The sequence below is a fragment of the Protopterus annectens genome, chromosome 5.part0, assembly GCF_019279795.1.
Source record: "Protopterus annectens isolate FY-2018-M chromosome 5.part0, PAN1.0, whole genome shotgun sequence".
Lineage (NCBI taxonomy): Eukaryota > Metazoa > Chordata > Ceratodontiformes > Protopteridae > Protopterus > Protopterus annectens.
The window spans coordinates 1,731,597,401-1,731,621,803 of record NC_056735.1 but is presented as its reverse complement, the minus strand read 5'-3'; the positions used below and the strand labels follow the sequence as shown (position 1 = coordinate 1,731,621,803).

At 39.8% G+C, this 24,403-nt stretch overlaps 1 protein-coding gene across 3 annotated transcripts in view; it reads right to left on the bottom strand.

The window, feature by feature from the left end:
* The window catches only part of LOC122801869 (immunoglobulin superfamily member 3-like), a 757,872-nt gene that overhangs the window by 349,475 nt on the left and 383,994 nt on the right, over window positions 1-24,403 (bottom strand). For all 3 annotated transcript variants that reach the window (XM_044071531.1, XM_044071530.1, XM_044071532.1), the window contains exon 3: window positions 21,102-21,479. In XM_044071531.1, the coding sequence (XP_043927466.1) occupies window positions 21,102-21,479 (378 nt within the window). The remainder of the gene's footprint in view (window positions 1-21,101; window positions 21,480-24,403) is intronic.

The following is a 24,403-nucleotide window of genomic DNA, read 5'->3' as shown; positions in this document are numbered from 1 at the left end:
ATTTGTTCTGGGTCTGAGGCGTGGCCGGCACAGCTCCACAAGTTGCTGTAGGGTGTCCCTGTCCACCCTGTAATGCTCTACTATCTCCAGATCATGTAGGCCCTGGTAGGTTACCCTGGGTATGAACACTCTTCTCCTCCTCTGGTGCCTGGGGTGGTTGTGAGCATCATCCTCCACACCACTTTCAGTCTCCAACACATGCTGGTGGATTAAAGCTATGGCAGCCCCTAACATGTACATGTTAAAAGTTCCCCGTCTGTATACACCAATGGCACAGAGTGTATGGGAATACACAAGTGTGTGTGAGGTGCTTTCACACTTTATACTATTGTGCTATGGATGCTCTGATGTCATTGGGTGTATATGAGCAATTCCAGCTGCAGGGTATCTTAATTTATTTATTTATTTTATTTATTTTACATTTGTTGACCGGGCTAGTCTAACTGGATACATGTCCATTTTCAGTAGAGGCCCGAGGAGAAAAGCTCCTACAAGTTACAAAGACAAGTATGCAATATAACAATAGACAAGGTTACAAAAAATTGTTAGATACAATAAAAATGACATGAAATAAAAACACTTAGTAACAATTTTCGTAAGGGATACTCATAAAAAAGAAGTAAGACCTTTTTTTTTTTTTTTTTTATCAGATGAGAGTAGAAGTTGCCTGTTATCAGGGAAGTATACACTATATTTGCAAGAGCATTAGGAACCAAGATTAGTTATGAAATTTTTGTATATTGGGTATAATCAGTCAGGGTTGGAGCAGGGACAAAGCCAATGATTCTTTAGATATTGTTTAAGATGCTTTTTGAATAGATGTGTGGAGGCAAGTGAAGACAGTTCAATTGGAAGTTGATTCCAGTTTTTTCCTACTGTGTTGGAAAAGAGCGAGTCCCCTGCTTTGTTGTTTGGTTTGACACTAGAAACTAGAGGTTTGCTAGCTGAGTGAAGTGTAGGGAGATTTGTGTAGGGGGTGATTAGATTAGTGAGGATTGGTGTATTATTAGGGTGATAGAGGATTTTTTGGGTTATCACAAGTTGCTGATAGAGTAGCTTATTATGCAGTTCAAGCCATCCCAATTGTTTGAGGTTATGACAGTGGTGAGTTCTATAGGGGAACAGGTAGCAAATCTAGCTATGTTGTTATAACAGGTGGAAAGTTTATTCATGTTATTTCTAGATAGATTAGTATAAATAGCAGAAGCATAGAAGAGGGTAGAGGAAAGGTGGGTCTGTGCAAGAGTAATTCTGGCTGGAGGGGTAAGGAAGGGCTTGATTCTATAGAGAGTGCCTAATTTTTTGTTGCCAGTTTTATTGTGGAATTAATGTGTTCATCGCTAAGGGAGTTGCCAATTGTAACTCCCAGTAAGCGGGTAGAGGTATCAGGGACTATATTAGTGCCATTGCTAGAGATTACTGTGAAGTTAGGGATAGACGACTTAGGAGTAGGAGCAAAGAGTAGTAGCTTTGTTTTTTTGGGGTTCAGAAGGAGGCAGTGTTGCATGAACCATTTTTCAACAGTGTTTAATACTGATTGGGTTTGGAGTTGGAGAGTGAATGGATTTGGCAGAACTAATTAATGTTGAGTCATCTGCGTATTGGATGCAAGTGGCTTGTGGAATATTGGTATGTAGATTGTTAATAAATAATGAGAAGAGAAGAGGACCTAAAATAGAGCCTTGAGGTACACCGATTGTCACTGGGAGGGAAGAAGAAAGGGTATTATTCCAAAGGACAGCCTGCTGTCTGTTTTCAAGATAGGATTTAAACCAAAGAAGTGATTGTGAGTCAAGTGATTGGGCTTTTAGGATTTTCATGAGTAAGTTGTGATTCACCATATCGAAGGTCTTAGAGAGGTCTAAAAATAGGGCCGAAGAGAAAGTGTTGTTGTTGCGATTTTCATTAATAGAGTTGGTGAAGAATAGTAGAGCAGTAGTAGTGCTGTGGAATGGTCTAAAGCCATGTTGGCAATTGGCAAGCAGATTATTGTGCATAAGGTGGTCAAGTAGCTGTCTATGTATGCATTTCTCCATTATTTTAGCAATGGGTGAGAGTAAGGCTATAGGCCTAAAATTAGATAGCTCAGTAGATGAGCCGCCTTTGTGTAGGGGGATAATGTGGGAAACTTTCCATATGGATTGGGATTTTGCTTTCAGAGATAGTTCTATTTATAATGATGGAGATGGGGTAGGCAATGGCTTTAGCTGCTATTTGTAGGTATTCTGCTGGAAGGCAATCAGCAGACGGGGTGCAGGGTTTGAGTTTTTGAAGGAATTTAGAAATGAGGGATGTAGGAACAGGTTGTAAATGAAAAGTAGGAGTTGTAGGATTAGGGGTGTTAAGAGGCAATGTGGTGCTTGGTGGTATAGAATTTGCAAGGTTTAGAATGGCTTCAGTAAAATAGTTATTGAAAGCATCTGGAATCTGGTTGGAGTTATTTTGGAATCCAGAAGGTGAAGGAGTTTTAGAGTGTCCTGTTGAAGTAGTTTGTTAATGCCTGACCAGAATTTTGAGGTTGTGTTTTTGGGATTGAAGGAGTTTAGAGTAATAGTCTTTTTTATCTCTGAGAATGTCTTTCTTGGTGGCATTTCTTAATTGTTTGAAATAAAGGTGATCTGATGGACTTTTAGAAGTTCTCCATTTGTTCCAAATTTTATTTCGGAGGTGGATCTTTTGTCTAGTTTCCTTTGTTAGCCAGGGGGCAATTTTGGTCTTTAGGCAGGAGGATCTAATTGGGGCATGGGAGTTTAAGATTTGTATGAATTTTGTATTGAAAAAGGTTACTGCTTCATCTAGTTGGAGGTTTAGCATAGGAGACCAATCACATGCTTTGAGTTCATTTTGGAAGGATTGGGGATTGAAGAATTTTGGAGCGGCAGGTTATAATATTATGGAAATTAGGACAATGTGTTTTCTGCCTAATAACATAGGTTATCATGTGGTCACTAATATCATCAGGAAGGATTCCTGGTTTATAGGTAATAAGATGGCTATTGAGAAGGATCCAGTCTAAGGTGGTAGCTTTATTACTTGGTTTATGGATTCTGGTAGGAGTGGTAATTATTTGAGAGAAACCATGTAGATTTATGTGATTGGTAGGATTGTGTAAAGAGCAAGTTATCCAGTCTATATTAAAGTCTCCTAGAATAATGGTTTCTTGAGGCAGGTGTGAGGAGAGGTGATAGAGTATGTTTTCAAGTGTATTTATATTATTTCCTGGAGGAAGATATATACAAATAACATAGATGGATTTGGAGTTGTTAACTTCTAGCTTGGCAGTTAGGATTTCTGCATTGTTAGTTGGTGGAAGGTGCATGTCAAAGGTGCTAACTTGGAGTCCTGTTTTGTACAAAATGGCTACTCCGCCGCCTTTTTTGGTTTTACGGTCGTGTCTTAGGATATTGAATCCTGGAGGAATAATTGCCTGGTCAAGGGTAGTGGGTTTTAGCCATGTCTCTGTTATGCAGAGAATGTCAAAGGAATAAACTTGTAAGAGTGCATGAAGGTAGGTAGTTTTGTTGTTAATGCTACGGATGTTAAGGTGTGCTATCAGGAGGGAGTTAGATGGTCTATTTGTAATGGTGTGATTAGGTGTGGAGTTATTTGGGAGATTGTGTATATGAGTATTGGGACTGGGATTAGGATGAATATTGGCGGCTAATAGAGGGTGTTTTTGAGGAAATTGGATACATTTTAGAATTTTGTAGTTAGTGAAAATGGACCGTTTGACGTGGAGGTAGGTTAAGTGGGTAGGCCTATGATACTTAGGAAGTAGGTATGTAAAGGTACAGGTTATATTACTATGTTGTAGAGTATGTCTTAGGGAATTAGGGAGAGTTTGTTGGTTGGGATAGTGTTCAAGGGAGGTTAGTGTGCAAGGTATAGTGAGAGCTACAAGAGTTGCAGTTAAGAGTAGAGTATGAGTAGAAATTAATTTCTGTGTTGGATCCATTAGGTTAAAAGAAAAATGTAAGAATCAGTGGAAAGAGAGATGGAATGTGGAGGTATGTGGGAAGGGGGTGGAGAGTGGTATGGAAGTAAAAGGAAGGAGGAGGGAGAGGAGAGTTTAGTGTATAGGTATGAAAGAGATGTGGGAGTGGAAGTAAAGAAGTGTGGTGGAATGGGTGAGATAAGGGTTAATAAATAAAGAGTAAAAAGGAGGAGGAAGAAAAGGTTTCTATACTGTGTAGTGGTTTAAGGTAGTGTGAGGAAGGAACAGGTGTTGGAAGAAATCCTAAGAATAGTTAAGAAAGGAAGTTGCAGATGTTAATGTTAATGTTAATTATGGGTTTCACAGTGAGTACTGCAAGTGTGGAGCCTTTATTGTGGAGTTATGCTTGCCTGCCTTGATTAATCTGTTGCCCTTTAATTCACTTTTATATCAGGATCCCCTCCCATTATCGGCATGCCTCTACCTGCTGTCTTTCTTGTTTTGTACTTTCCCTACCCAGTCATGTGTTGCAAAATGTGTCTTGTAGCTGATATAATGCAAATCTGCCTTGTTCTGCTGTGACACTTTACTGTTTTCTTTACAGTACAGCCCCTCCCCTTTTCTGTTCTGCAGGTAGCTGCTTGTAGCCTTGTTAGCTGTTGTCAATGACCCACTGTAGGTTCCTAGGTGTTAATTAGTCATTTGTACTCCAATTTCCCTGCTGCAGCATTTCCTTATTCTTTTCCTATATCCTTCTTGTTTCAGCTCTGGTGCGCGCCACTCAAACCCATTTACCAAGTTTAAGTGCGTTTTAATCTCCGTTCACATGCATACTTGGTTACCTTGTGTGCTGTCAGCTAAGCAAAGCTATAGCCAGTTCAACACACCCCTTTCCTGCAGCTTTGCTTAGCTACTGGACACCAGATTAGCAATGCTCCAATCTGCTTACAGCAAAGGTGACACACCCCTCTCTTGATGTCATTTCTATCTCAAGGGCACACCTCGGTGTTATAATGCCACACTGTGAGGTGCATCCTTACATCAGCGGGAAATCTGTGATTCACTATTACTCCTCTCATTTGCATGGCATTGCCTACTAATTCCTAGCTACCGTGCAAAACACTGTCACACCCCCTTAGCAACCCTTGCACCATGGTGTGATGTAACATGCCTGCCATTGACTATTATGGGGAAATCATGATATGTGTCACATTGCAATTTTATTCTATATTTTTCTATTTTCCTTGCGATCCGGTTTGTGCGCTGCTGCCCTGCGCTTAAACTTCGCGATAGTGCGAAAAATGAAATTAAATGTTCTTTTTATATTTTGTACATGTCTTTTATGCCAATGGCTATGTATTTAGCCACTGGCATATATTAACAATATAATACATGTGTTTGGCCGGCTGTCATGGCTCCGATTTTATGTTTGCAAAAATGTAAACCGTTTTTTTACGGTTTACATTTCTGCATGCTTACACTACACCTGCACCACTTCCTGTATCGCTAAATATCTTCATTTGCATGCTACACTGCTGCAAATGTAGTAATTAGCATACAGGGGCCGGGAGTTGTGCGGGCATAGCGTACGCAGGTAGTGCACGTGGAAACAGCTTGTACCTGGATCGCTCGCTGGCCATATTTGGTGTTGGAACACCAACACTACACCTGCACCTGGCACAAGCTTCATGAATCCCGGGGACAGACTTTTCTTATTTAACTTGGACTTTCTTACTCTCTTAAAGGAGGCTGAAATTAAACAAATTAAAGTAAAAGAGAGAAGACTATATCCAGGCAAATTAAGGAATAGCCCTTGGTTGAAGATTTAGGCCCTTACTGAATCAACATCTTCATATACTTAATTATTTAGACTGTCGTTAGGATTGTTTTTACATTTTTTTTTTTAGAAATTGACTTGTCTCATTTACTGCCCTGTTGGTCTCAGGCTTATTGTACATATTGTAAATCGTTATAATTTTGTTTTTTCTTTAAAACCATATTTCATTATATTCCTACATTGTATGACATTTAAAAGTTTATCATTTTTGTAATTTTTTTCTCTCAAAAACATTTTAATAAAAAATATTGCAGCAAACAAAAAAGGCAGTTTGTAGAAAGACAAGAGCAAATGGTGTTCAACAGACAAGACAAAATTGTGTTTAACACTAAAAGTATGATTTACTGCACCACATAAACACTGTGCTTTATATTTCCTGGCAATATAGTCTTTGGGGATGTGCTGTTCAGAGTACAGTGCGACATTTTACCTTTGTGTTTTCTATTGATGGAAGTCAAAGATATGCCTTTTGTGTTACTATGTAAATGGCTGATTCCAAAAACGAAGACAGTAAAATAAAAATGACAAACAATATAATATAAAAAATAAAAGTTATGCACTTACCATAACCATAGATCCCTGTTGTCTGTCTCTGCCTGGTTCACTCTGTGTGTTATTGAATCTGACTTGTAAAAAACTGGACTCATGAAACCAGCAGTACAATAAATACAGCTTTTAATATACAAAGCTTTCAGGAAAACACTGATGAAGGGACTTGTTCCTAAAAGCTTTGTATATTAAACTTTGTACTTATCATATCTCTGGTTTCATGAGTCCATTTTTTTACAAGTTAGTTGCTTTTTGTTGCGTTGACTATGTTTGTGTAGCTTCCTGTTTCTTTTGAGTGGTTTATTGGATCTGACTCAGTTCCAACATCAGCCAAATCCTTCAGACTTCCAACTCGCCAGGTTCCACCTCCCTTACCTACAATCCCTCACTCCTCAGCCAACCCCTCAGACTGAGTTTGCCCCATTCAAGACAATCTCTGAGCAACAAAACTCCCCAAACAGAAGGAGGATGAGGAACTTCAGGACTAAGGAAAAGAAAACCTACATTCCCTTGTCATCTCAATTAAGGAAGTTCACCATAAATAACCAAGGTAGAGGCAGGAGGGAAGGAAGGTTGAACCAGACAGAGACAGACAACACAGATCTATTGTTTTGTTAAGTACATACCTTTCCTGTCTGATGTTGCCTTCTCTGTCTGCCTTCAGAATGTGGAACAGAGTCCCCAGCCATGTAAAAATTCTTGGAAGGAACTAAGGAAGAATATTCCACAACAAGATGGAGCCAAAAGAAGCCCTGGATCTTGACTGACTTTCCAACTTATAATGGAAAACAAAAGTATGATGGCCCATCCAAGTAGCCGCTGCATAAACTTCATCCAGGGATACTCTGGAAAAAGAAGGCCACAGAAGCAGCCCTAGCTCTGTTAAAATTACCCTTAGGTTTGCTTTGCGGGGTCTTGCCTCTCAAGGTATATGCAAAAGAGACACAGTGTAATAGTCACTTGGATAACATCACTTTAGACACAGGTGTGCCCAACCTAGATTTTGAAAAGGAAACAATTAACTGGATTTTCTAAATGCCTTGGTACAGTCCAAATAAAATCTGAGTTGCCTATGGACATCCAAACAATGTAGAAGGTATTCAGCTTTGTTGCAGAAATTGGGAAAAAATACAGGAAGGTGAATGGAACTATTATGATTATTCTCCAAAGTGATTTAGGCAAAAAAGAGAAATTCATCCCTATCTTTGTGGAAAACCAAATAAGGATGAGGGCAATCAAGAGGCTGTAACTCTGAAACCCTCCTTGCAAAAGTAACATCCACCAAGAAAAAGTCTTCCAAGACAACAACTTCAAGTCTGATGTAGCTGAAGGTTCAAAAGGTGGACCTGCAAGAACTTGCAAAATAAACAGTAAATCCCAAGGAGGGACCAGATCCCAAACTGGGGAATGCAGCAAAAAGGTACCTTTGATAAAAGCCCTGGAAATCTTGAGAGCAGCCAGAGAAAAATTCTCTCTGCCAATGTGGAAATTAGAAATAGCTGCCAACTGCACATTAATCGCAAAAAAACTAGACCCTGAATGAAACAATCGAGCAAAAAAAATCTAGAACACATTCTAAATGGGGGGTGGGGTCAAGTCCTTAAGATCCCATCCAAAGTGTAAAACATCTCTACTTACTGGAATGCACTGTCCTAGTCAAACACTTTTGATATGAAGATAATATATAAGCTTAGAATTCCTGGCCACCAAGGGAAAAGATAGAAACCACATGGTTAACATGAGGGACTGAAGACCATAAGGATCCAGACCCACTGTATGAAAAATGTGATCTGGAATGGAATTCAGAACTCGATGTGGTTGCCTCAGAATAGAACATAGGAAGGAGAGCAACACCAGATGAGGCCAGAAGGGTGCTATGAGGATCCTAGTTGCTCTGAAGCAGGCTGCCTTCTGGAGGAATTTCACAATCAGAGGAACTGGGTGTTAAGTGTACAGGAGTCCCAGGGGCCAAGCAAGTAGCAAAGCATCTCTGGGTGATTGTCCTGGAGGGGGCACTAAAGAGTAATAGCTGCTGCACATGGTGTTAGATGAGGAGGCAAAGTGGTCACAACACAGATTGCCCCAGCACCTGAAAATCCAAGCCACAACTATCAGATTTAGAGACCACTCATGAGGAAACAGAATGATCCTGCCAAAGCTGTCTGCCAGAATGTTGGACTTCCCCAGGATGTGCATTTCAACTAGAAACCACTGAGATGAAATTTCCCATTGCCAATTCCTTATGGTCTCTCAACAAGGTGAATAAGAACGTGATCCCTGCTACTTGTTGATATAAAAGACAATCAAGCATACTGTCTGTCTCTATTGAAATCCCCATCTGGGAAGGGCATCGTGAAAAGCGAGGAGGTCAGCCCTCATCTCCAGAACACTGATGTGGATGTCATTCTCTGTAGGAGATCAGAACCCTTGAACCGTCTTCCTCTTGAAATGCCCCCCTACCCAATAAGGGGAGTCCACAGTGATAGTGGCCAACGGAAGGAAGGGGAAGGACAAATAGACTACCACTGGTCACTAAAGGAGACTGCAACTACCATTGAATTTGATCATGACAGGCTTTTGTCAATCTTATCAGAAAGTCCATTGGATGGGTCAAGAATGACCGCTGTACTGCCACGGTCCATTGCAGAACCCTCACACTTGAAGGACCAACCCTATAGAACCTGCCATGTAGCCCAGGAGTTTCAAGACTGCATGAGCTGGAGGCTTTGAAAGAGCAAAAACCAATAGTGTCTGAGATCGAAGGCTGATCACTCTGGAGCTTGGGAACCTGCCAAGTTGACTGACAGTATCCAAGTAGCAGCCTATGAATTCTAATATCTAAACAGGTGGTAGACTTTGGATAATTGACTGTGATACCTAAGCAGTCACATAACTGGAGTAAGATGTCCCTTGCCATGAACAGTAATGCTCTTGGGGCTACTTACTGTCCCTGTGACCAGTAATGCTCTTGTGGGAGTGGTAAGGAGCTAATCATCCAGGTAAGAGAAGACCTGGAAACCCTGACACCAGAGCCAGGCTGTGACCGCTCCCATGCATTTGGTGAACACCTAGGGGGCTGTGATGAGACCAAATGGTAGGGTCCTGAATTGATAGAGATCAGCCCCCAGCCAAAAGCATGGACAACTCCTGGAGACTTCTCCATCTTTTATGATGGTAGGTATTCTTGAGGTCTATCAAGCATATCCAATCATGCTTCCTCAACTGAGGTAGAATGGACTGCACCATGACCATCTGGAATTTGGTCTGTTTCACAAAGGGATTCGATTTGCTTAAATGTAGAACAGTCCTGAGGTCATTGTTCTTTGTTACCAAAAAGAACCTTAAGTAGACCCGGGATACTCATTGATCTGGTGGGACCTATTAGATGACTTGGTTTGCCAGAAGCTTGTGAATCTCTAATGCTGACTGCAATCTCTGATGGTGAAGAATGTCTGGGAGATGCTTGTAATAGAATCTTGGAATTTCTAAAAAGGAAATAGTATAACCTCTGGATATAACTATTAACACCCATGCATCTGAAGTGATGGCCTCCTAAACTTCCAGGCGAAGAGACAAATGACTTGCCGACTGCCTTCAGAACAGGACAGGCCAACCCTTTGGGGGTGCTTAAAGGACCTGCCAGAGAAGGATCCATGTAAACTCTGATTCTGTGGACCAACCCTGCCTCATGGGTGGTGCCCATTATGCCCCCCCACATTGGGAAGAATCCTCTTAAGGAGTGTCCTGAGAAGACTGCCGCAACTTTCTAAAAAAGAGACATTTGCCCCCCCCATTCAATTCCTCAAAAAGGTTCATTGAGAGTTAGCAAAATACACTCCTATGGTGGACAGAGTATTCCCTTTTTGCTCATTCCTAGTTAGACTATCCTTAATTTTTGGCCTAAACAAGGAGGATCTGTCAAACAGGGTGGTAATAAAGGATGCCATCAAAAAATCTTCACAGTTATACAATCGCATCTAAGTATGACAATGCATGGCAATGCCAGAGTCAGTCGCTTGAGAGGCTCCCTCAACTGCTTTGGAAATAACCCTCATGGAAACATTGACAATTGATAGCAGTGTAGACAACTAAGTCTCCAGCTTCTTTAGAATCTCTGGAGACTGCTGCATCTTAACATTCCTTGACGCATCAGACACCAGATCGCACCGGAGTCTAGTCAATTGCAACAAATAATTAAGGGCCCTCAAAGTGAACATTGCTGAGGCAATTGAGTGCTTCCTTAAACTTTCCAAAGTCTGAGATTTTCTATTTGGGGGATAGACTGAAGAGTTCTCTTTGGAGATTTCCTTTTTGCTGGCTGCCCCTACAACAATTGCATTGATGGCTGGACCATTACTCTTACTCCAATGCAGTCGATCCTTGTGGAGAGCAAGAATTTCATCAGGATTATTGGGAATGGGCTCCACCATGTAAGGTTCCTTCCATGACCTCTGGGTCACTATGTTTCGTAAGTGCGCCTGGGGGAACCACCCAAAGCCACGCATGGGTCCACACTTAAGGACTCCACAACTACTGACTACTCTGGAGAGGGAGTTTCAGTGGTACAGTCCCCAATTGGTAAACAAGCTCCAAAAGATCACCAAATGAGGCAACATCTTGTGGTCAGAATCCTCTGTAAGAGACTCCTCTGGAGGGTCAAGGTATTTCCTCTTACACCACCTCTTCCTGCTGCTGTGGTGACACCAGAGGAGAGGGGAGCAATGCAGGATGCTGTGCCATGAGAGATGATTGTAAACCAACTGGCATAGGCTGTTCAGCTGCAGGCAGATGACTGGTTACTGGTCCAAAGGAAAAGGGGGTGGAACACCAGTTAGGGAAACCTGACCCATCTCCTTAGAGGAGAACATACTGTCCACAACATTGAAGGCAGAAGTGGACACTTGCCTCCTGGAACTGCTGGTACCAGTATCTGTGGATACTAGTGATGTACCCAAGTCCAGGGAAGCTATGCCTTGCCCAGATGTTGAAACCAGAGCCAAGCTGTCAAATATTGAATCTCCAAGTGGGAGAGATGAACTAAATACAGGGACTGTTGAACTTGACCTGGAAACTCCAGCCTTGATGCAACATCCCAAAAGTAGTTGATGAGAACAAGAAGTGGGAGAGATGAACTAGATACAGGGACTGTTGAACTTGACCTGGAAACTCCAGCCTTGATGCAACATCCCAAAAGTAGTTGATGAGAACAAGGAAGGAGTTGGAGCCAAAGACAGCCAAGCTGTCGGAATTGACACCAAGGGGAGGAATGCAGACTGGCCCAATGATCTCAGATCCAAAGGGGCCGAGTGATGAAGCCAGAAAGATGGAGCCAAGGGTCAGTGAACCAGTCCTGCACCCAAAGGGATAAAGCCTAATTTTGTCTGAGCCTGCAATAAAAACTCATCAGCTACTTCAAGTCAGAAGCTTTGATACTGCCCGCCAACCTTGATGACCAAGTGGAAAAAGCCACAGACAGGGTGTAGGAAGGTCACTTCATTGACAAGGGTCACATCTGCTGGAGCCAGGGAAACTCAGTTCTTGAACTTAAAACCAAAGGCTGATGTAGTGATAAGCCAGAAGTTAGAAAATATAAGCTGAATAATAGAAACATTCCAACTCCAAGAATGTCAATGCTTTATTACAGCAACAATAAAGTATTGACGCTCTTGGAGATGGAATTTTTCTGAAACTCAGTTCCTGACTAAGGAAGGTAAGGACTCCAAAGACAGCTCCAGAAAAGTGGATGGGAAGAAGGAGGAGGAAGCTTCCCAACCTGAAGGAGCTCATTTAACAGGAAAGGGGCCAGAAAGACTCAAAGCCATTGATAGAGCCTTGCTAATAGTCAGCACTGAAGGTGATCAGCTCAAAGGGGTCAAAGTCAAAGTTGTAATCAAGGCAGCGAAAGGTGTGTGACCTTCAGGTCTAGTGATCCTGAAGAAGAAGGACCTGGGGCAGAAAATGAAGAGGATCTTTTCCTATCCACCTTGGATGTCTTGGATTCCTCAAAGCAATGCTTGTCGGACCTGAGTTTCGGGGCTGTGGCCTATCACTCATTGATTGCCCTTGACCAAATCTCTCCTAAATCGAGCATGAAGAGTCCAGATGGGCAACTCCCAAACAATACACATGCTTACTGTATGCATCCTGTGAAGATAATTTATGCCCGCAGATGACACGTTTTTTAAAACCTTTATCTGTAATGAAGTGTATCCTAACTAACCACTACAACAGTTAGAAAAAAACAAGGCTAAGAAAGCTACCTAACTACTTATCTACCGGCAGTAACAAACTAGGGTCTATATCACAAAGTCGAACGATAAAAAGAGCGAACACACTTATGTTGAACACTAAAAATTGAAAGCACTGAATGTCAAACACACAGAACAGATATTTTTTTCCCAGGGAAAAAAAAATCACTGGGCCGTTTTCGGGACTTTGCCGATTCTTCCACTGTGGTGCGATCTCGGAGTTGGTGTATTTAAGTAGGGGGTGTGGGAGGCACAGCTTCCCACATCAGGGGCGGTGAAGCCCCCACTTTATACTGTCTTTGGATTTTTTTTTTTTTTTTTTTTTAGCTGAACAGCAATTTTTTTTTCCCCTGGGAAAAAGATCGGTGTTCTGTGTATTCATTTACTGCTTTCGGTTTTTAGTGTTCGATATAAGAGCGTTCGCACTTTTTATTGTTCTACTTCATGATATACTCCCTTTTTATTGTTTGACTTTGTGATATAGACCTACACACTACACTATAACAGTAACTAGGGTAAAGTAAGCACAGAGTTCAAGAAAGCTGTACACTAAGGCTTTTCCAGAAAAAAAAGGATGTGCCAAAGCGGAGCCGTATTGAGATGCTGACAGGAATGGAGGCAAATTAGATCTGAGGGGTCAGTTGAGGAGTGGAGGAATGTGGATAAGGGAGGTAGAGCCTGGCAAGCTGGAAGTTTGAAGGATTTGTTTAATGTTGTTTCTGAGTCAGATCCAATAACCCACAGGATGAAGCCAGATGGACAAGATAACACTGGATCATTTGTTAAAGCATTTGCTTGGTCCCTAAGGATTTCTTACCAGGAGACAGAGCATGTATATTTATTTGCAGTTAATAATGCCAGCATACTCTAACTTAGCTAATAGCAGGTGATGTTAGATTGACTGATGTATCCTGTGTTTACCACAATCAACACTTTTTATTTTGGCAATCAGTTATTAGACTACGCCATGAGAAAAGTACATAGAAAATAATTATATAACAATAGATCAAACAACGATGTGTTCTGAAACATCAACTGTACAGTGACGTTAGTCTTGCTGGAAAAAAAATGATATTCTTAGAAAAGTATACAATTATCTGGTAAGCTATTAACTCACACATAACACACACACACACACACACACACACACACACACACACACACACACACACACACACACACACACACATAACACACACACACACACATTCAGTGTGTATTGCACTACTCTCAAAAAACTAAAATAAAAGTTGAACAATGCCCACAGAAAACACAGACATTAGTATCCCTCAGATATACAGTAAGTAAAAAACATAAAGCCAAATCTATACTTAATAGAAAACAGACAAAATAAATAAAAATAAATTGAAACATAGGATCCATTTCTTATTCACCACAATGCAAAAAGCAACTTTATACTATGCACACACAAAATCCATATGTACAATCCCACCTCCAAAAAACAAAGATCACCTAAATATTATAAGAATGAGAAATGTTAAAACAGCAGACTATAAAATTAAATATTTCACTGATCTCAATTACCCAGTAGGAAAATTAGAACTATCAGTGGCAGAGATCTTTCAGCTTTTCCCAGTTAGGGGTCGCCACAGCGGAACTCCGGTCCGCTAATGATTGGCAGTCGATTTTTATGGTGCCGAGGTGCCAGCCTGATACCCAACCTTTAACGAAGGCATGCCCATTCACGCATGTCTTTTGAATGCCACTCGACCGCGGGGAGGACATGCAGACTCCACAGAGAAGGCACTCCAGCCGAGAATCGAACGGGAGAGCCACTTGCTGTGAGGCGACAACGCTACCGCTGCACAAAAATAAAAAAGTAGAAGAAAAAAACTTAAGCATAAATCAACAAATCATGGCAACTAAAATATGTAAAACCTGAACTGCCACTACAAAAAAAGATTAACATTTATTTCAGAACTACAGTTCAAACCCATTCATCAAACATTCTGTCCACATAAGCTTTCCCTAGGTTAGGTCAAGACAAACAAAATGGGTTGCATTCCAATAAGCATAATTAAAAAAAATGCCTAAAACTACAAAAAAAAATCATTTTGCAGGGACAAGCCCCCTCACACCCCCTGTTGAGGGCTTGTCACCTACATCCCTCTAACATACATATACCAAATCTACAGCCATATAACAGTGAGAAAAAGTGAAAAAAATTCAGTTCACCACCAAGCTGCACAATATAAGTGCATGCAGTTTCTACAGATCACGACTAAATTAAATCAGAGTAGGTATACCTTACCAAAAAACTGTGAAAACTGCCAAATCCCCTGTTAAATAGAAATTTTTGCAATTACTGGTGCCCATCAAAGTTAGTGAGGAATACCTAATCTAACATAAAAGAAGCACAAAAATAATGGATATGTGGAATACACAGGTGCTCAGTTAATTATTTACACTGCTGCATTAAAAAACATACATGTATGCGTGTGTGCGTGTGTGCGTGTGTGTGTGTGTGTGTGTGTGTGTGTGTGTGTGTGTGTGTGTGTGTGTGTGTGTGTGTGTGTGTGTGTGTGTGTGTGTCTGTGTATGTGTGCATGGATGCATCAGAATTTTAGTAAGTAATATGTGAAACATGGAATGTCTTGTACTAAAGGTTTAAAGAACAAGTTCCACTGTAATTAGCAATGTCACAAGTCACAAAACTGACTTTCATATGATCTACACCACTAGAAAGATGACAGCTTTAGGGTTAGAAAGCAGGAGAGGATGTTTAAGATTAGGGATCAGGAAGGGAGTTTTGGGATAAGGAGTGAGAGAGGAGTTTTAGGGTTTGGGACTGGAAGAGATTTTATGTTTAGAGTGTGATCAGGGAATTTAAGTTTAGTGAGGGGGGTTGTAGTTATAGATTTAGATAGTGATCAGGGACGTTGGAGTTAAGTAGTGAAAATGGAATTTTAGGGTTAGAGAGTGAGGCCTCAGGTTAGGACCTGGGTGGGATTTTTAGGTTTAGAGCTAAGGCTCTTGAAGGGCTATTTAGTTTCATAGGCTTGGATGTCGGGAGGGTTTAGCAGTAACATCAGGCTGATGGGAGTTCGAACACTTTCCTTTTTGAGCAAGTGGCAGTGAGTAAGTGTATCTCATAAGCTACTAGCATGCAAGCATTTGTACTAGGACCCTTCTGGATTACTATCTGATTTTAATCTCACTAAACCAAACCATCACTCCTCTCACCATTCACTCCTAGACCTTGTTATTACCAACAGCCCTTCTAATATCTCAAACTCAAATTCTTACTCCCACTATTAGTGAATACTATACAAAAAGTTTTGAAATACACAGCTTACCACTCAAAGCTCCTCCCAAACTCATACCATTCAGACCCAAAGCACAAACTAATATTGACAAACTTAAAATTCCTCCTGACCTGCCTTGACTGGTCTCACACACACACACACACACACACACACACACACACACACACACACACACACACACACACACACACACACACACACACATACACACACACGCGCACAACCCTAACCATAACATTTTAAACAATCCAGTACTCAGTCTTTCCCATAATCTTCAGACTATACAAACCTAAAAATGACTAATAGCTTACTTATCAATAAAAAAATAATTAATTAAGAAATGAAGCTTAGCAGTCCTGGAAGCAATAGTCTTCAGCTATCAAGACAAAAGTAGTACCAAGGAGTATAACAGGTGTGCAAGTCCAAGGGTGGAATGTGAGAGTATTGGTGGGACCAGAAAGATGGTGAACTATGCATGGGAGGGTGAAGCCAGAGGAAATTCTGGTGGAGGTCCATAGCAGTCCTGATGTGCAAATCGGTTGTCCAACCTGGGTATAGGGGTGAAAGACTAATTGAACCATCTAGTTGCTGTTTCCTCTCCAATGTTTTCCTTAGGATAGATGGTGCTTGGCAGCTGCAGTTTTATCTGGTAAATCAAATGATTAGAAGTCTTGGGGCTGAAACTGTCTCAGCCTACTCTCAAACTTTAAATGGGTAAGAAGCCCAACTCACTTTCTTGGAGCTAGGCATGGAATATGAGTGCCTAGTGGGCCACTTTTGGTAAGCAAGACTGGTGATGCCAGATGAACCAAACACTAGGTTAAGGTGCCCAATGCTGACGTTCATCAGACCCCAGAAGAGGTGTTGGTTGATACGAGTAGACAGCAAGATGGTGGCTATGGAAGTTGAAATTCACTAAAGAGTGTGTAACAACTCACCTGCCAAATCAACTAGTCCTGAAAATGGATAGTGCTGGAATGTCGGGCCCATACCCGGCTGGCACTGGTATTAGGAATCCAGGAGGCTATGCTATGATGGGTATGAAGGCCACTGCAATGGCACTAAAGCCCAGTCTGAGGGTCCAGTGGAGCCGCCACAGGTGCAGATGTTGGTGGTACTAGCAAATATACAAAGATGTGCTTTGAAGGCTGAAGTGGAGAAGGGTTCCATGTGAACAGCAGTTAAACATAGGTCAACTGGTCCTGAGAGATAAACAAGAACCATTCCAAGGGGAAAGCAGATGGCCTCCATTATAGTCAGCTGATCGAAAAGGATTCAGGTTCAGATCCTCAAATCCAGAGGAGCAGCAGAGATAGGTACCTCATGCTTTCCAGTGTGGTGGCACAAATGAACCATGATAAGCTGGCATGGGCCCCTGGGAGAGTTCTCTTTTATTTATAAAGTGAAGGGTGCCCTTCACCCAAAGAGAGGGGCTCACACCTTGGAAAGCACTGTGGTTCTGATGGCATCAGATGAGCTCTTGCTGGCCCAGCCCTTGAAAATCCAGAGGAGAGGGTGTAAATCTCATGCCTGTGTCCCCATGTCTGCAGCAGATTTGCAAGTTGAATAGCCTCTAGCATGTTAGACCAGTGTAGGTAAGGAAAGTTGGCAAGCCAGATCTGTAATTTTTGGGATAAGGCTTGGCTCAAAGTGTTGGGTCAGTCTGGCTTGAGCACGAAGCAAGGCTGGGCATGAGACTCACCTAGATGAGGCATCACCCCCCGCACCCCCCCTTCCAGGGAGATGGCAGTGACTCTGGATGCACACTGGGCCTTTCCTGTGGATTGCCCTGGATGTGGTGGTTACTGGTCCTGACCGGCCTACCTCATCATCTGGCAGCTAGCAGCTAACTTAGAACTGGTGCGGTTCAGGTGAATCCAACTGTTTAATTAAAACAAAGCATCACAAAGACCCAAGATGGGTGTTGACATGATGTGATTTTTGTCCAGTGCTCTGAATATCATATATATATATATATATATATATATATATATATATATATATATATAGATATATATATATAGATATAGATATTATGTATGTATATGTAAATATATATAAATATGCATGGCTGCTGATTGCCATTTGCCTTGAGATTTTCTTACTAGATACTGGTTATTACTTAACGTGCCCTATATGGCTTGAGGTTTTCTATTTTATAAAGTTTGCTGTGCCCTGTCAGCCATGCAGACCTTGCAGACCATGCTGTTCTACTGACAAAGGACTTCTAGTGAGCCCCAGGAGGCATCCTGGAGGGTCTAGTGTGTGTTCTTTTGCACAACAGGTACTGTTCCTATGGAATTTATAATATTGGTGGCATATTGATCTTAGTACACTGTTGATACTCTAATATGTCTTTAAAGAGGTACTTTGTCCACAAGGGCTGTTTAATTTAATGCATTTATAGCATGTTAATTTAACTGTGCTTCTAGCCTGAGTTTGTGTTTTAAACTTAATCCATTTATGTGTTAGTTATTAAAGGGTTTTATGTATTGTTTTGTTTCAAGGTTGAAATCTGCTTAAGTTTAAACAAGTAAGTCGACTATGATTATGATTGGTCACATATATCCGTACATACAAATGTTTCACACACAGACAATAATGCCCTTCTAGCCTGCCAGTATACGTTAACAGTCACCCCCATAGGTGTCTACAGTTTTCTTAAAACTGTCTAAGCTAGTGCTTGCTTTAGTAACATTTGGTAGTATATTCCAGTTGTCTGCTACTCTCACTTTGAACAAATTAGTAAACTTATCATTCCTATATAGCCTCCTACACAGGTTGGCAGATGATTCTCTTCTGTTCTTTGATAATGCCAAGCATTCCCATAGGAAGTTGTTTCTAAATGCTCTGTTTACCTGAATAAGGACTCCTCTTAAATAGCTATTTGAGATACTGCATAAGTTCAGGTATTTTAATCTTTCATAATAACTTAAATGTTCACATCCATGAAATCCCTTTGCATATTTAAACTGTACACTTTCAAATTTATTCATGCTAGATTTCTTTTAAGCTTTTTATATTATTGTTATTCCAGACTCTAATTTGAGTCTAATGTAACTTACAAACAATTATTTTATAATTTCTGATTTCCTAGCCTTTATAATTCTTTTTATATAGCCTAAAAATTCATAACTATTATTAACTAATTGGTTGCTATGATCAGAAAAGTTCAAAATTGGATTCACCCAGTATTCTCAGGTCACCATTAACCAACTTGTTTATATGATCAGAAAAACTCAAAGCTCGAACTACCTATATACCTAAGTTAAATCACTGTGTGCTGTATTAAATATGTATCCTTTAGTCTATGTCTCCCAAATCTCAAATGCTTAGTGTTTGATGCATTTATTAGCATATTACTCTCAGCTTATCTCAGCTAGTCAGTTTAGTCAACTTCTTTTTCAGGTACTCCCTTTCTGTAACAGATGTACCCAGTTTTTCTATTTTCAAGTCATCTGTTTGCAGACTATCAAACACCTCAGATGAAAAGATAGATACAAAAATACAACTTTAACAAGTATGGGCCCTACTACAATGTCAGGTAGGACACCTTGACTACAACCTAATACTTCACCTGTCTAGTTGCTGCATGACACCTGCTATTGTATATTTGTAAGTCATGCAGCTATCCATCTTATTAAAATTACATTAATACCTAGTTCTAAGTAATTGATCAGAGTTTTGTATATGACCTTATAAACATCTGAAGATAGGTCTATATTAATTACCAAACAGTATGCCTTTTTTTATAGTTGTTATTATGTTATTATAGATCATCACGTTACATGTAGCTATAGATCTGTTTTAGCATATGCAGACTGATATCATGTTTCAAGTCCCAACATTTCCAATTCTGATAGTAATTTATCCAAAATAACCTTCTCCACTATTCCACAACAATAATGTAGATATAGAAGTCTATATGACTCTGGGTTTGTCCTAGTCCCCTTTCCCTTAAAGATGGATTTAACAAGTACATGTTTCCAATCTTAAAGAATCTGTCAATCCTTAAACGACCTAGTTAGATAGAGCTAATATCATCAACTTATCAACTCCTGATGAAGGTCTCCTTTTAGCCCAAAAGCTCAAGTAATTGCAAAACCTATGTTGAAACAATAAAAGGTGTTAATATCCCCTCTGAATTCTACTATTTGACCTCTACTAATTCTTGAAATCATTCAAATAAATTAAAGGGATTCATAAGAAACAGACTATGAACCAATTTACCAAAAATGTATTTTCTTTTCAGTAGGGTGAAGTACAATCCTGGTGTTGCTTAAGTCCGACTCAAAGCAGCATACAATATAAATAAAATCAAGCAGCTAATGTTAGCCTGATAAAGTCCTAATTTTTTTGATGAAAACACTTAACTTTAATAAAGTTATTTAGTTATTTATTTATTTCACTACCTTGTGAAATTATTGAGAGTTGAGTCATATAGCTTGTGGCACTGGTGCATTTCATTTTGGTTCTTGGTTTCTTGGCACTGAAAGCTCCTTTGAGAGTGAGTGAGACATATGAGATATATGCTTGCATGTATCTTTGAAGATGCTTTGAGTTACCACAACTACAAAAGAAAATGTTGGATGAGTCATTCCCAGATAGTATCCATTTTACTACAGAATAGATTAGATTAAGAATCTATATTAATAATAAAAGAGGTTTTAAATAATATTATGTGTCATTTCTGGCTGACTTCAGTAGCTATACTTTGTGTATTTACAAAAAAAACAGTTTGGGGAAGACTTATTAAAAAAAAGCAGTTACAAATAAAGGGGCAGGTTTGAGATAAAGGAATAATTGCTTATGTTGTAAACGATACAAATATAGAAAAGTCAGTAAAAAATTGGAAAGTAGCCATATTTGGAAGGAAATACAGATTTATTGTGAAAGCTAAACAAGTTGAATATATATCCCAAGAAAACAAAGAGTGCAATGACCTCAGCATTGTATTGTATTGCATTATATCAATACTAACCTTAATTTGTTCCCATAATGCATGTCAAAACAGTTTGGACTTGCCATATGTGTACTGTAAAAGAAAACTTCAGACTTGATGCAACAGAAGTTTGAATAACATATGCAAAAAAACAAGCAATATGGAGAAGCAGGAATACATGTGGTTTGTGAAATACAGAAACTGATATTATTCACTATAGTATAAAACAATGTTCTTCAGAAATGAAATATGCTATGGTTTTATGGAATTTTTAATATTGTAATATTGTAGAAGAAAAGTGTACCTGTAAGATTCATCTTATCAGTGTAAGATCCAAAGTACTTTTCATCTGTGCTTGGTGTGTGACACTCATATTCTCCCTCATCTGTTTTCTGAAGTTTTGTGATATGTAATAGCACAGAATCTCCACTCAGCCTTTCAATATAGATCTCATTCTTTCGCACTCTTTGTCCATATACAGCATAGGGAAAGTTAGGATCTGATGTGCTAACGATCTGGATTTCTGTTGTTCTTTTATTAAGACCATAAAATGACCACTGAAAATTCTGTTCTGATGATCCTTGGTACCCACTAACATTGCACAAAATGGTAATTTCATATCCTTCCGCTCTGTGCAGAGGACCTTCTTGCACGCTTACTTTTCTTTGAGCAGCACATAACCCTGTTCAAACAAAAATAGATATATTACAGTCTGCAGTATTCACATTTTTTTTCAATTTGCTCATGCAGTTGAATGTACAGAAAGAGTACAACCAATAATTTTGGAAAAATACAGTACTTAAGCCAGTTAATGTGATTTTTTTTCACCTAACAAGTAGTGATCTTATGATTATAACATAGTGCTAAGACTAGACAAAGAGACAAAATGACTCACATACTACAGTTACACCATCAGTCATTAAGACATGTACTCTTCAGTTGGAAATACTTTCTGTTGATGCTAGAAGACAGCAAGAGGATAGGGCAGAAAGAAAAATAAAGCTAATGCCTTCTTTTTACAACTACTACTTTACTTGATCTGTAAAATATTTAGGCCAAAGTATACACATCGTTAATAAGTAATACAAGTTCATGACATTAGTATATACAACAAAGAGTAAATGTCTCAATAGTATACTTGGTGTTTTTCTCAGTAAATGTGTTCTTCTACATGTTAACTCAAAGCAAAATGCAACTATAACAAGCATGTCCATTGACAGTGGAGAAGAGGTTAAGAAACATGCATCAGTGTGGCATACTAGAGTTATAAATATACTATACCTGAATGCTGTACCAAAGCAAGGCATGTGAGAGTGGAGGATGAAGACAGAAGTGAAGAAAGAGAACTTCTCAGGAATAACAAAGAATCTGAGAATGCAAGAATAAGAAATGATTAAATAAAGGATGCAAGAAGTGAATGAGTATAGGATAAGTGGCAGGCTAATAATTTAGATGGAATGAATGAGTGAGTCAGAAAGACAGAGAAAGACTATCGTAATTAGTTGATAGGAGATAGGGGGGAAGTTGAAACCTGTGGGATTTCATTACCATTTGAAAGTCTTGTTTTGAAGTAAGTTTTCATATTTTAAGAGAACTTTGAATTGCAGAACAAGCCCTGCCATTGCGCCATCATGATCCACAAGCTCTGAACCCAAAAGCAGTAGATTATTAATATTTTCAAATACTAACTAGCTAGCTGTTTCAGCTCTGTTGCAGGAGACAAAACCTCTTTGCCAATGACAAACACATAAATGCTAGAATGTACGTGACTTTTGTCAGAATGGTATTTGTGATGGCACAGAGAACCCTGCTTGTAAGAAAAGCAATGATGGACTGCTGTTCCCACCATAGGGCATTGCAAACTCTGCTAATTGTCTAGAGCTGCAAAAGGACAAAAAAAGACTAATGATTCTGGAGTCACAAGTTCTAGCACGCAACTCTGAGCTTAAATTTCTGATAACTCAAAATAAAGCTGGTATCAAATGCTATATTGTTAAAAATGCTTTCATAAAATCAGTATTTTCCTTCCAAGTGCCTCTTCTGCAAAAAAAAAAAAAAAAAAAAACAGTCACCTGTAAGGGACTATCAGGATGCTATTAGACTGATGCAGTATAAATCAGAACACTTGGAAGATTGTCAGTGATGCAAAAATGTGGGCCTCATAGGAGTAAAGGAAGGAACTGAAGGAAAAGATACGATGGGCAACTTTCTGGAAATATCTCTAATACACTCTATCTACCTATCTCCTTTCTGCTGAATAAAAAGAGCTTACAGGTCACTCAGGACTCCTAATAATTCATGAATACCACATCAGTAAATTATATTCAAATAACTAACCTTCCAAGTCAAAATCAGGATCCTGGACATTGTCAGACAAGAAAACCCTTTATACTGAAAAGGTACACAGAGAGAATATTTCAGAACTTTTCCAAGGAAGTCACTGAGAAATGGAAACGTTTCTCTCAAGTCCAACATCTCTGCTATAAAAACAAAATCTCTCATACAGTGCCATCCTCTGCAATTTTGTCAATTAAAAGCAAATTAATATTAATATCCCTCTCCTTCAAGATCATGAACTTTCCTGTACAAAAATCTACTGCATGATATAGTTGCTAATACTACCTCTTTAAGCCAACAATTAAATAGTCATAAGCTACTTCCTTTTGATTACTCAAATAAAGCTACAGCTTCAAGCAAGTTCATAGTTTTACCTAAAGGGCATACAGGTTCGGCCTCCAATAACCCCACCAATGGCAGGCTAGAAACTCATCAGTTGAAGCTCGTTGGACTAAGGCTCTGTTCTGACCTTCTGAGTAGCTATTTTGCCCACCAGGAAGGGTTTTTTTTTCATTTATTTTAAAAGATCCGTGTTTGCATGGCTTTGTGCTTGCTTTAACCAAGCTCCACTGAGTTAAGCATTCAGTCTGTACACTGCTAACTGCATCTTAGTCATCCAAGGCTCACAACAAAAGTTAAGACCATTATTGCTTGAATTTCTGCACTTGCTAACTGTTATCACAGTTTTTGCTGATTATTTCTGCATTTTTGCTCTAAACTTTCCCTGTTTTCTCAATGGCTGCATTTAGCCCTGTGTTCTGGGCACTTTTACTGTGTAGCTTAGAATAGACACAGATCCTGCTGTGTCTAGTTCCATTTGTTTTTGAATTCAGCACTAATCCCCAGCAAACGTTTTCCGGAGAAGGCCCTCTGCACCCTTGTGGCAGGAGGTGTGTGGCCAGAGACCCATCCATTGAAACCCGTTGGACTAGGGTTCTGTTCTGATCTTTTGATTGGATATTTTGCTCACCCATAATGTTTTTTCTTTTATTTTAAAAGCCCCACATTTGCAAGGGTTTGTGTCACACACAGCACCATGCGCTAATGTGCACTAACACATAGATCAGATTACTGTTTGCCGGATATAGAAACAGTGCATTTTCATTTAGCTGTAGTCTGTTTTCCAGTGGAGATTATTTCAGTCTACAGACCAGTAGAGCCTCTGAACTACCATCTCTAGATCCCTACATGTAAACTAGCTGACTACCCTAGCACAGGAACCTCAACACGCTATTTCTGGTCAATCTCTGTTACCAACCACACCTCTTA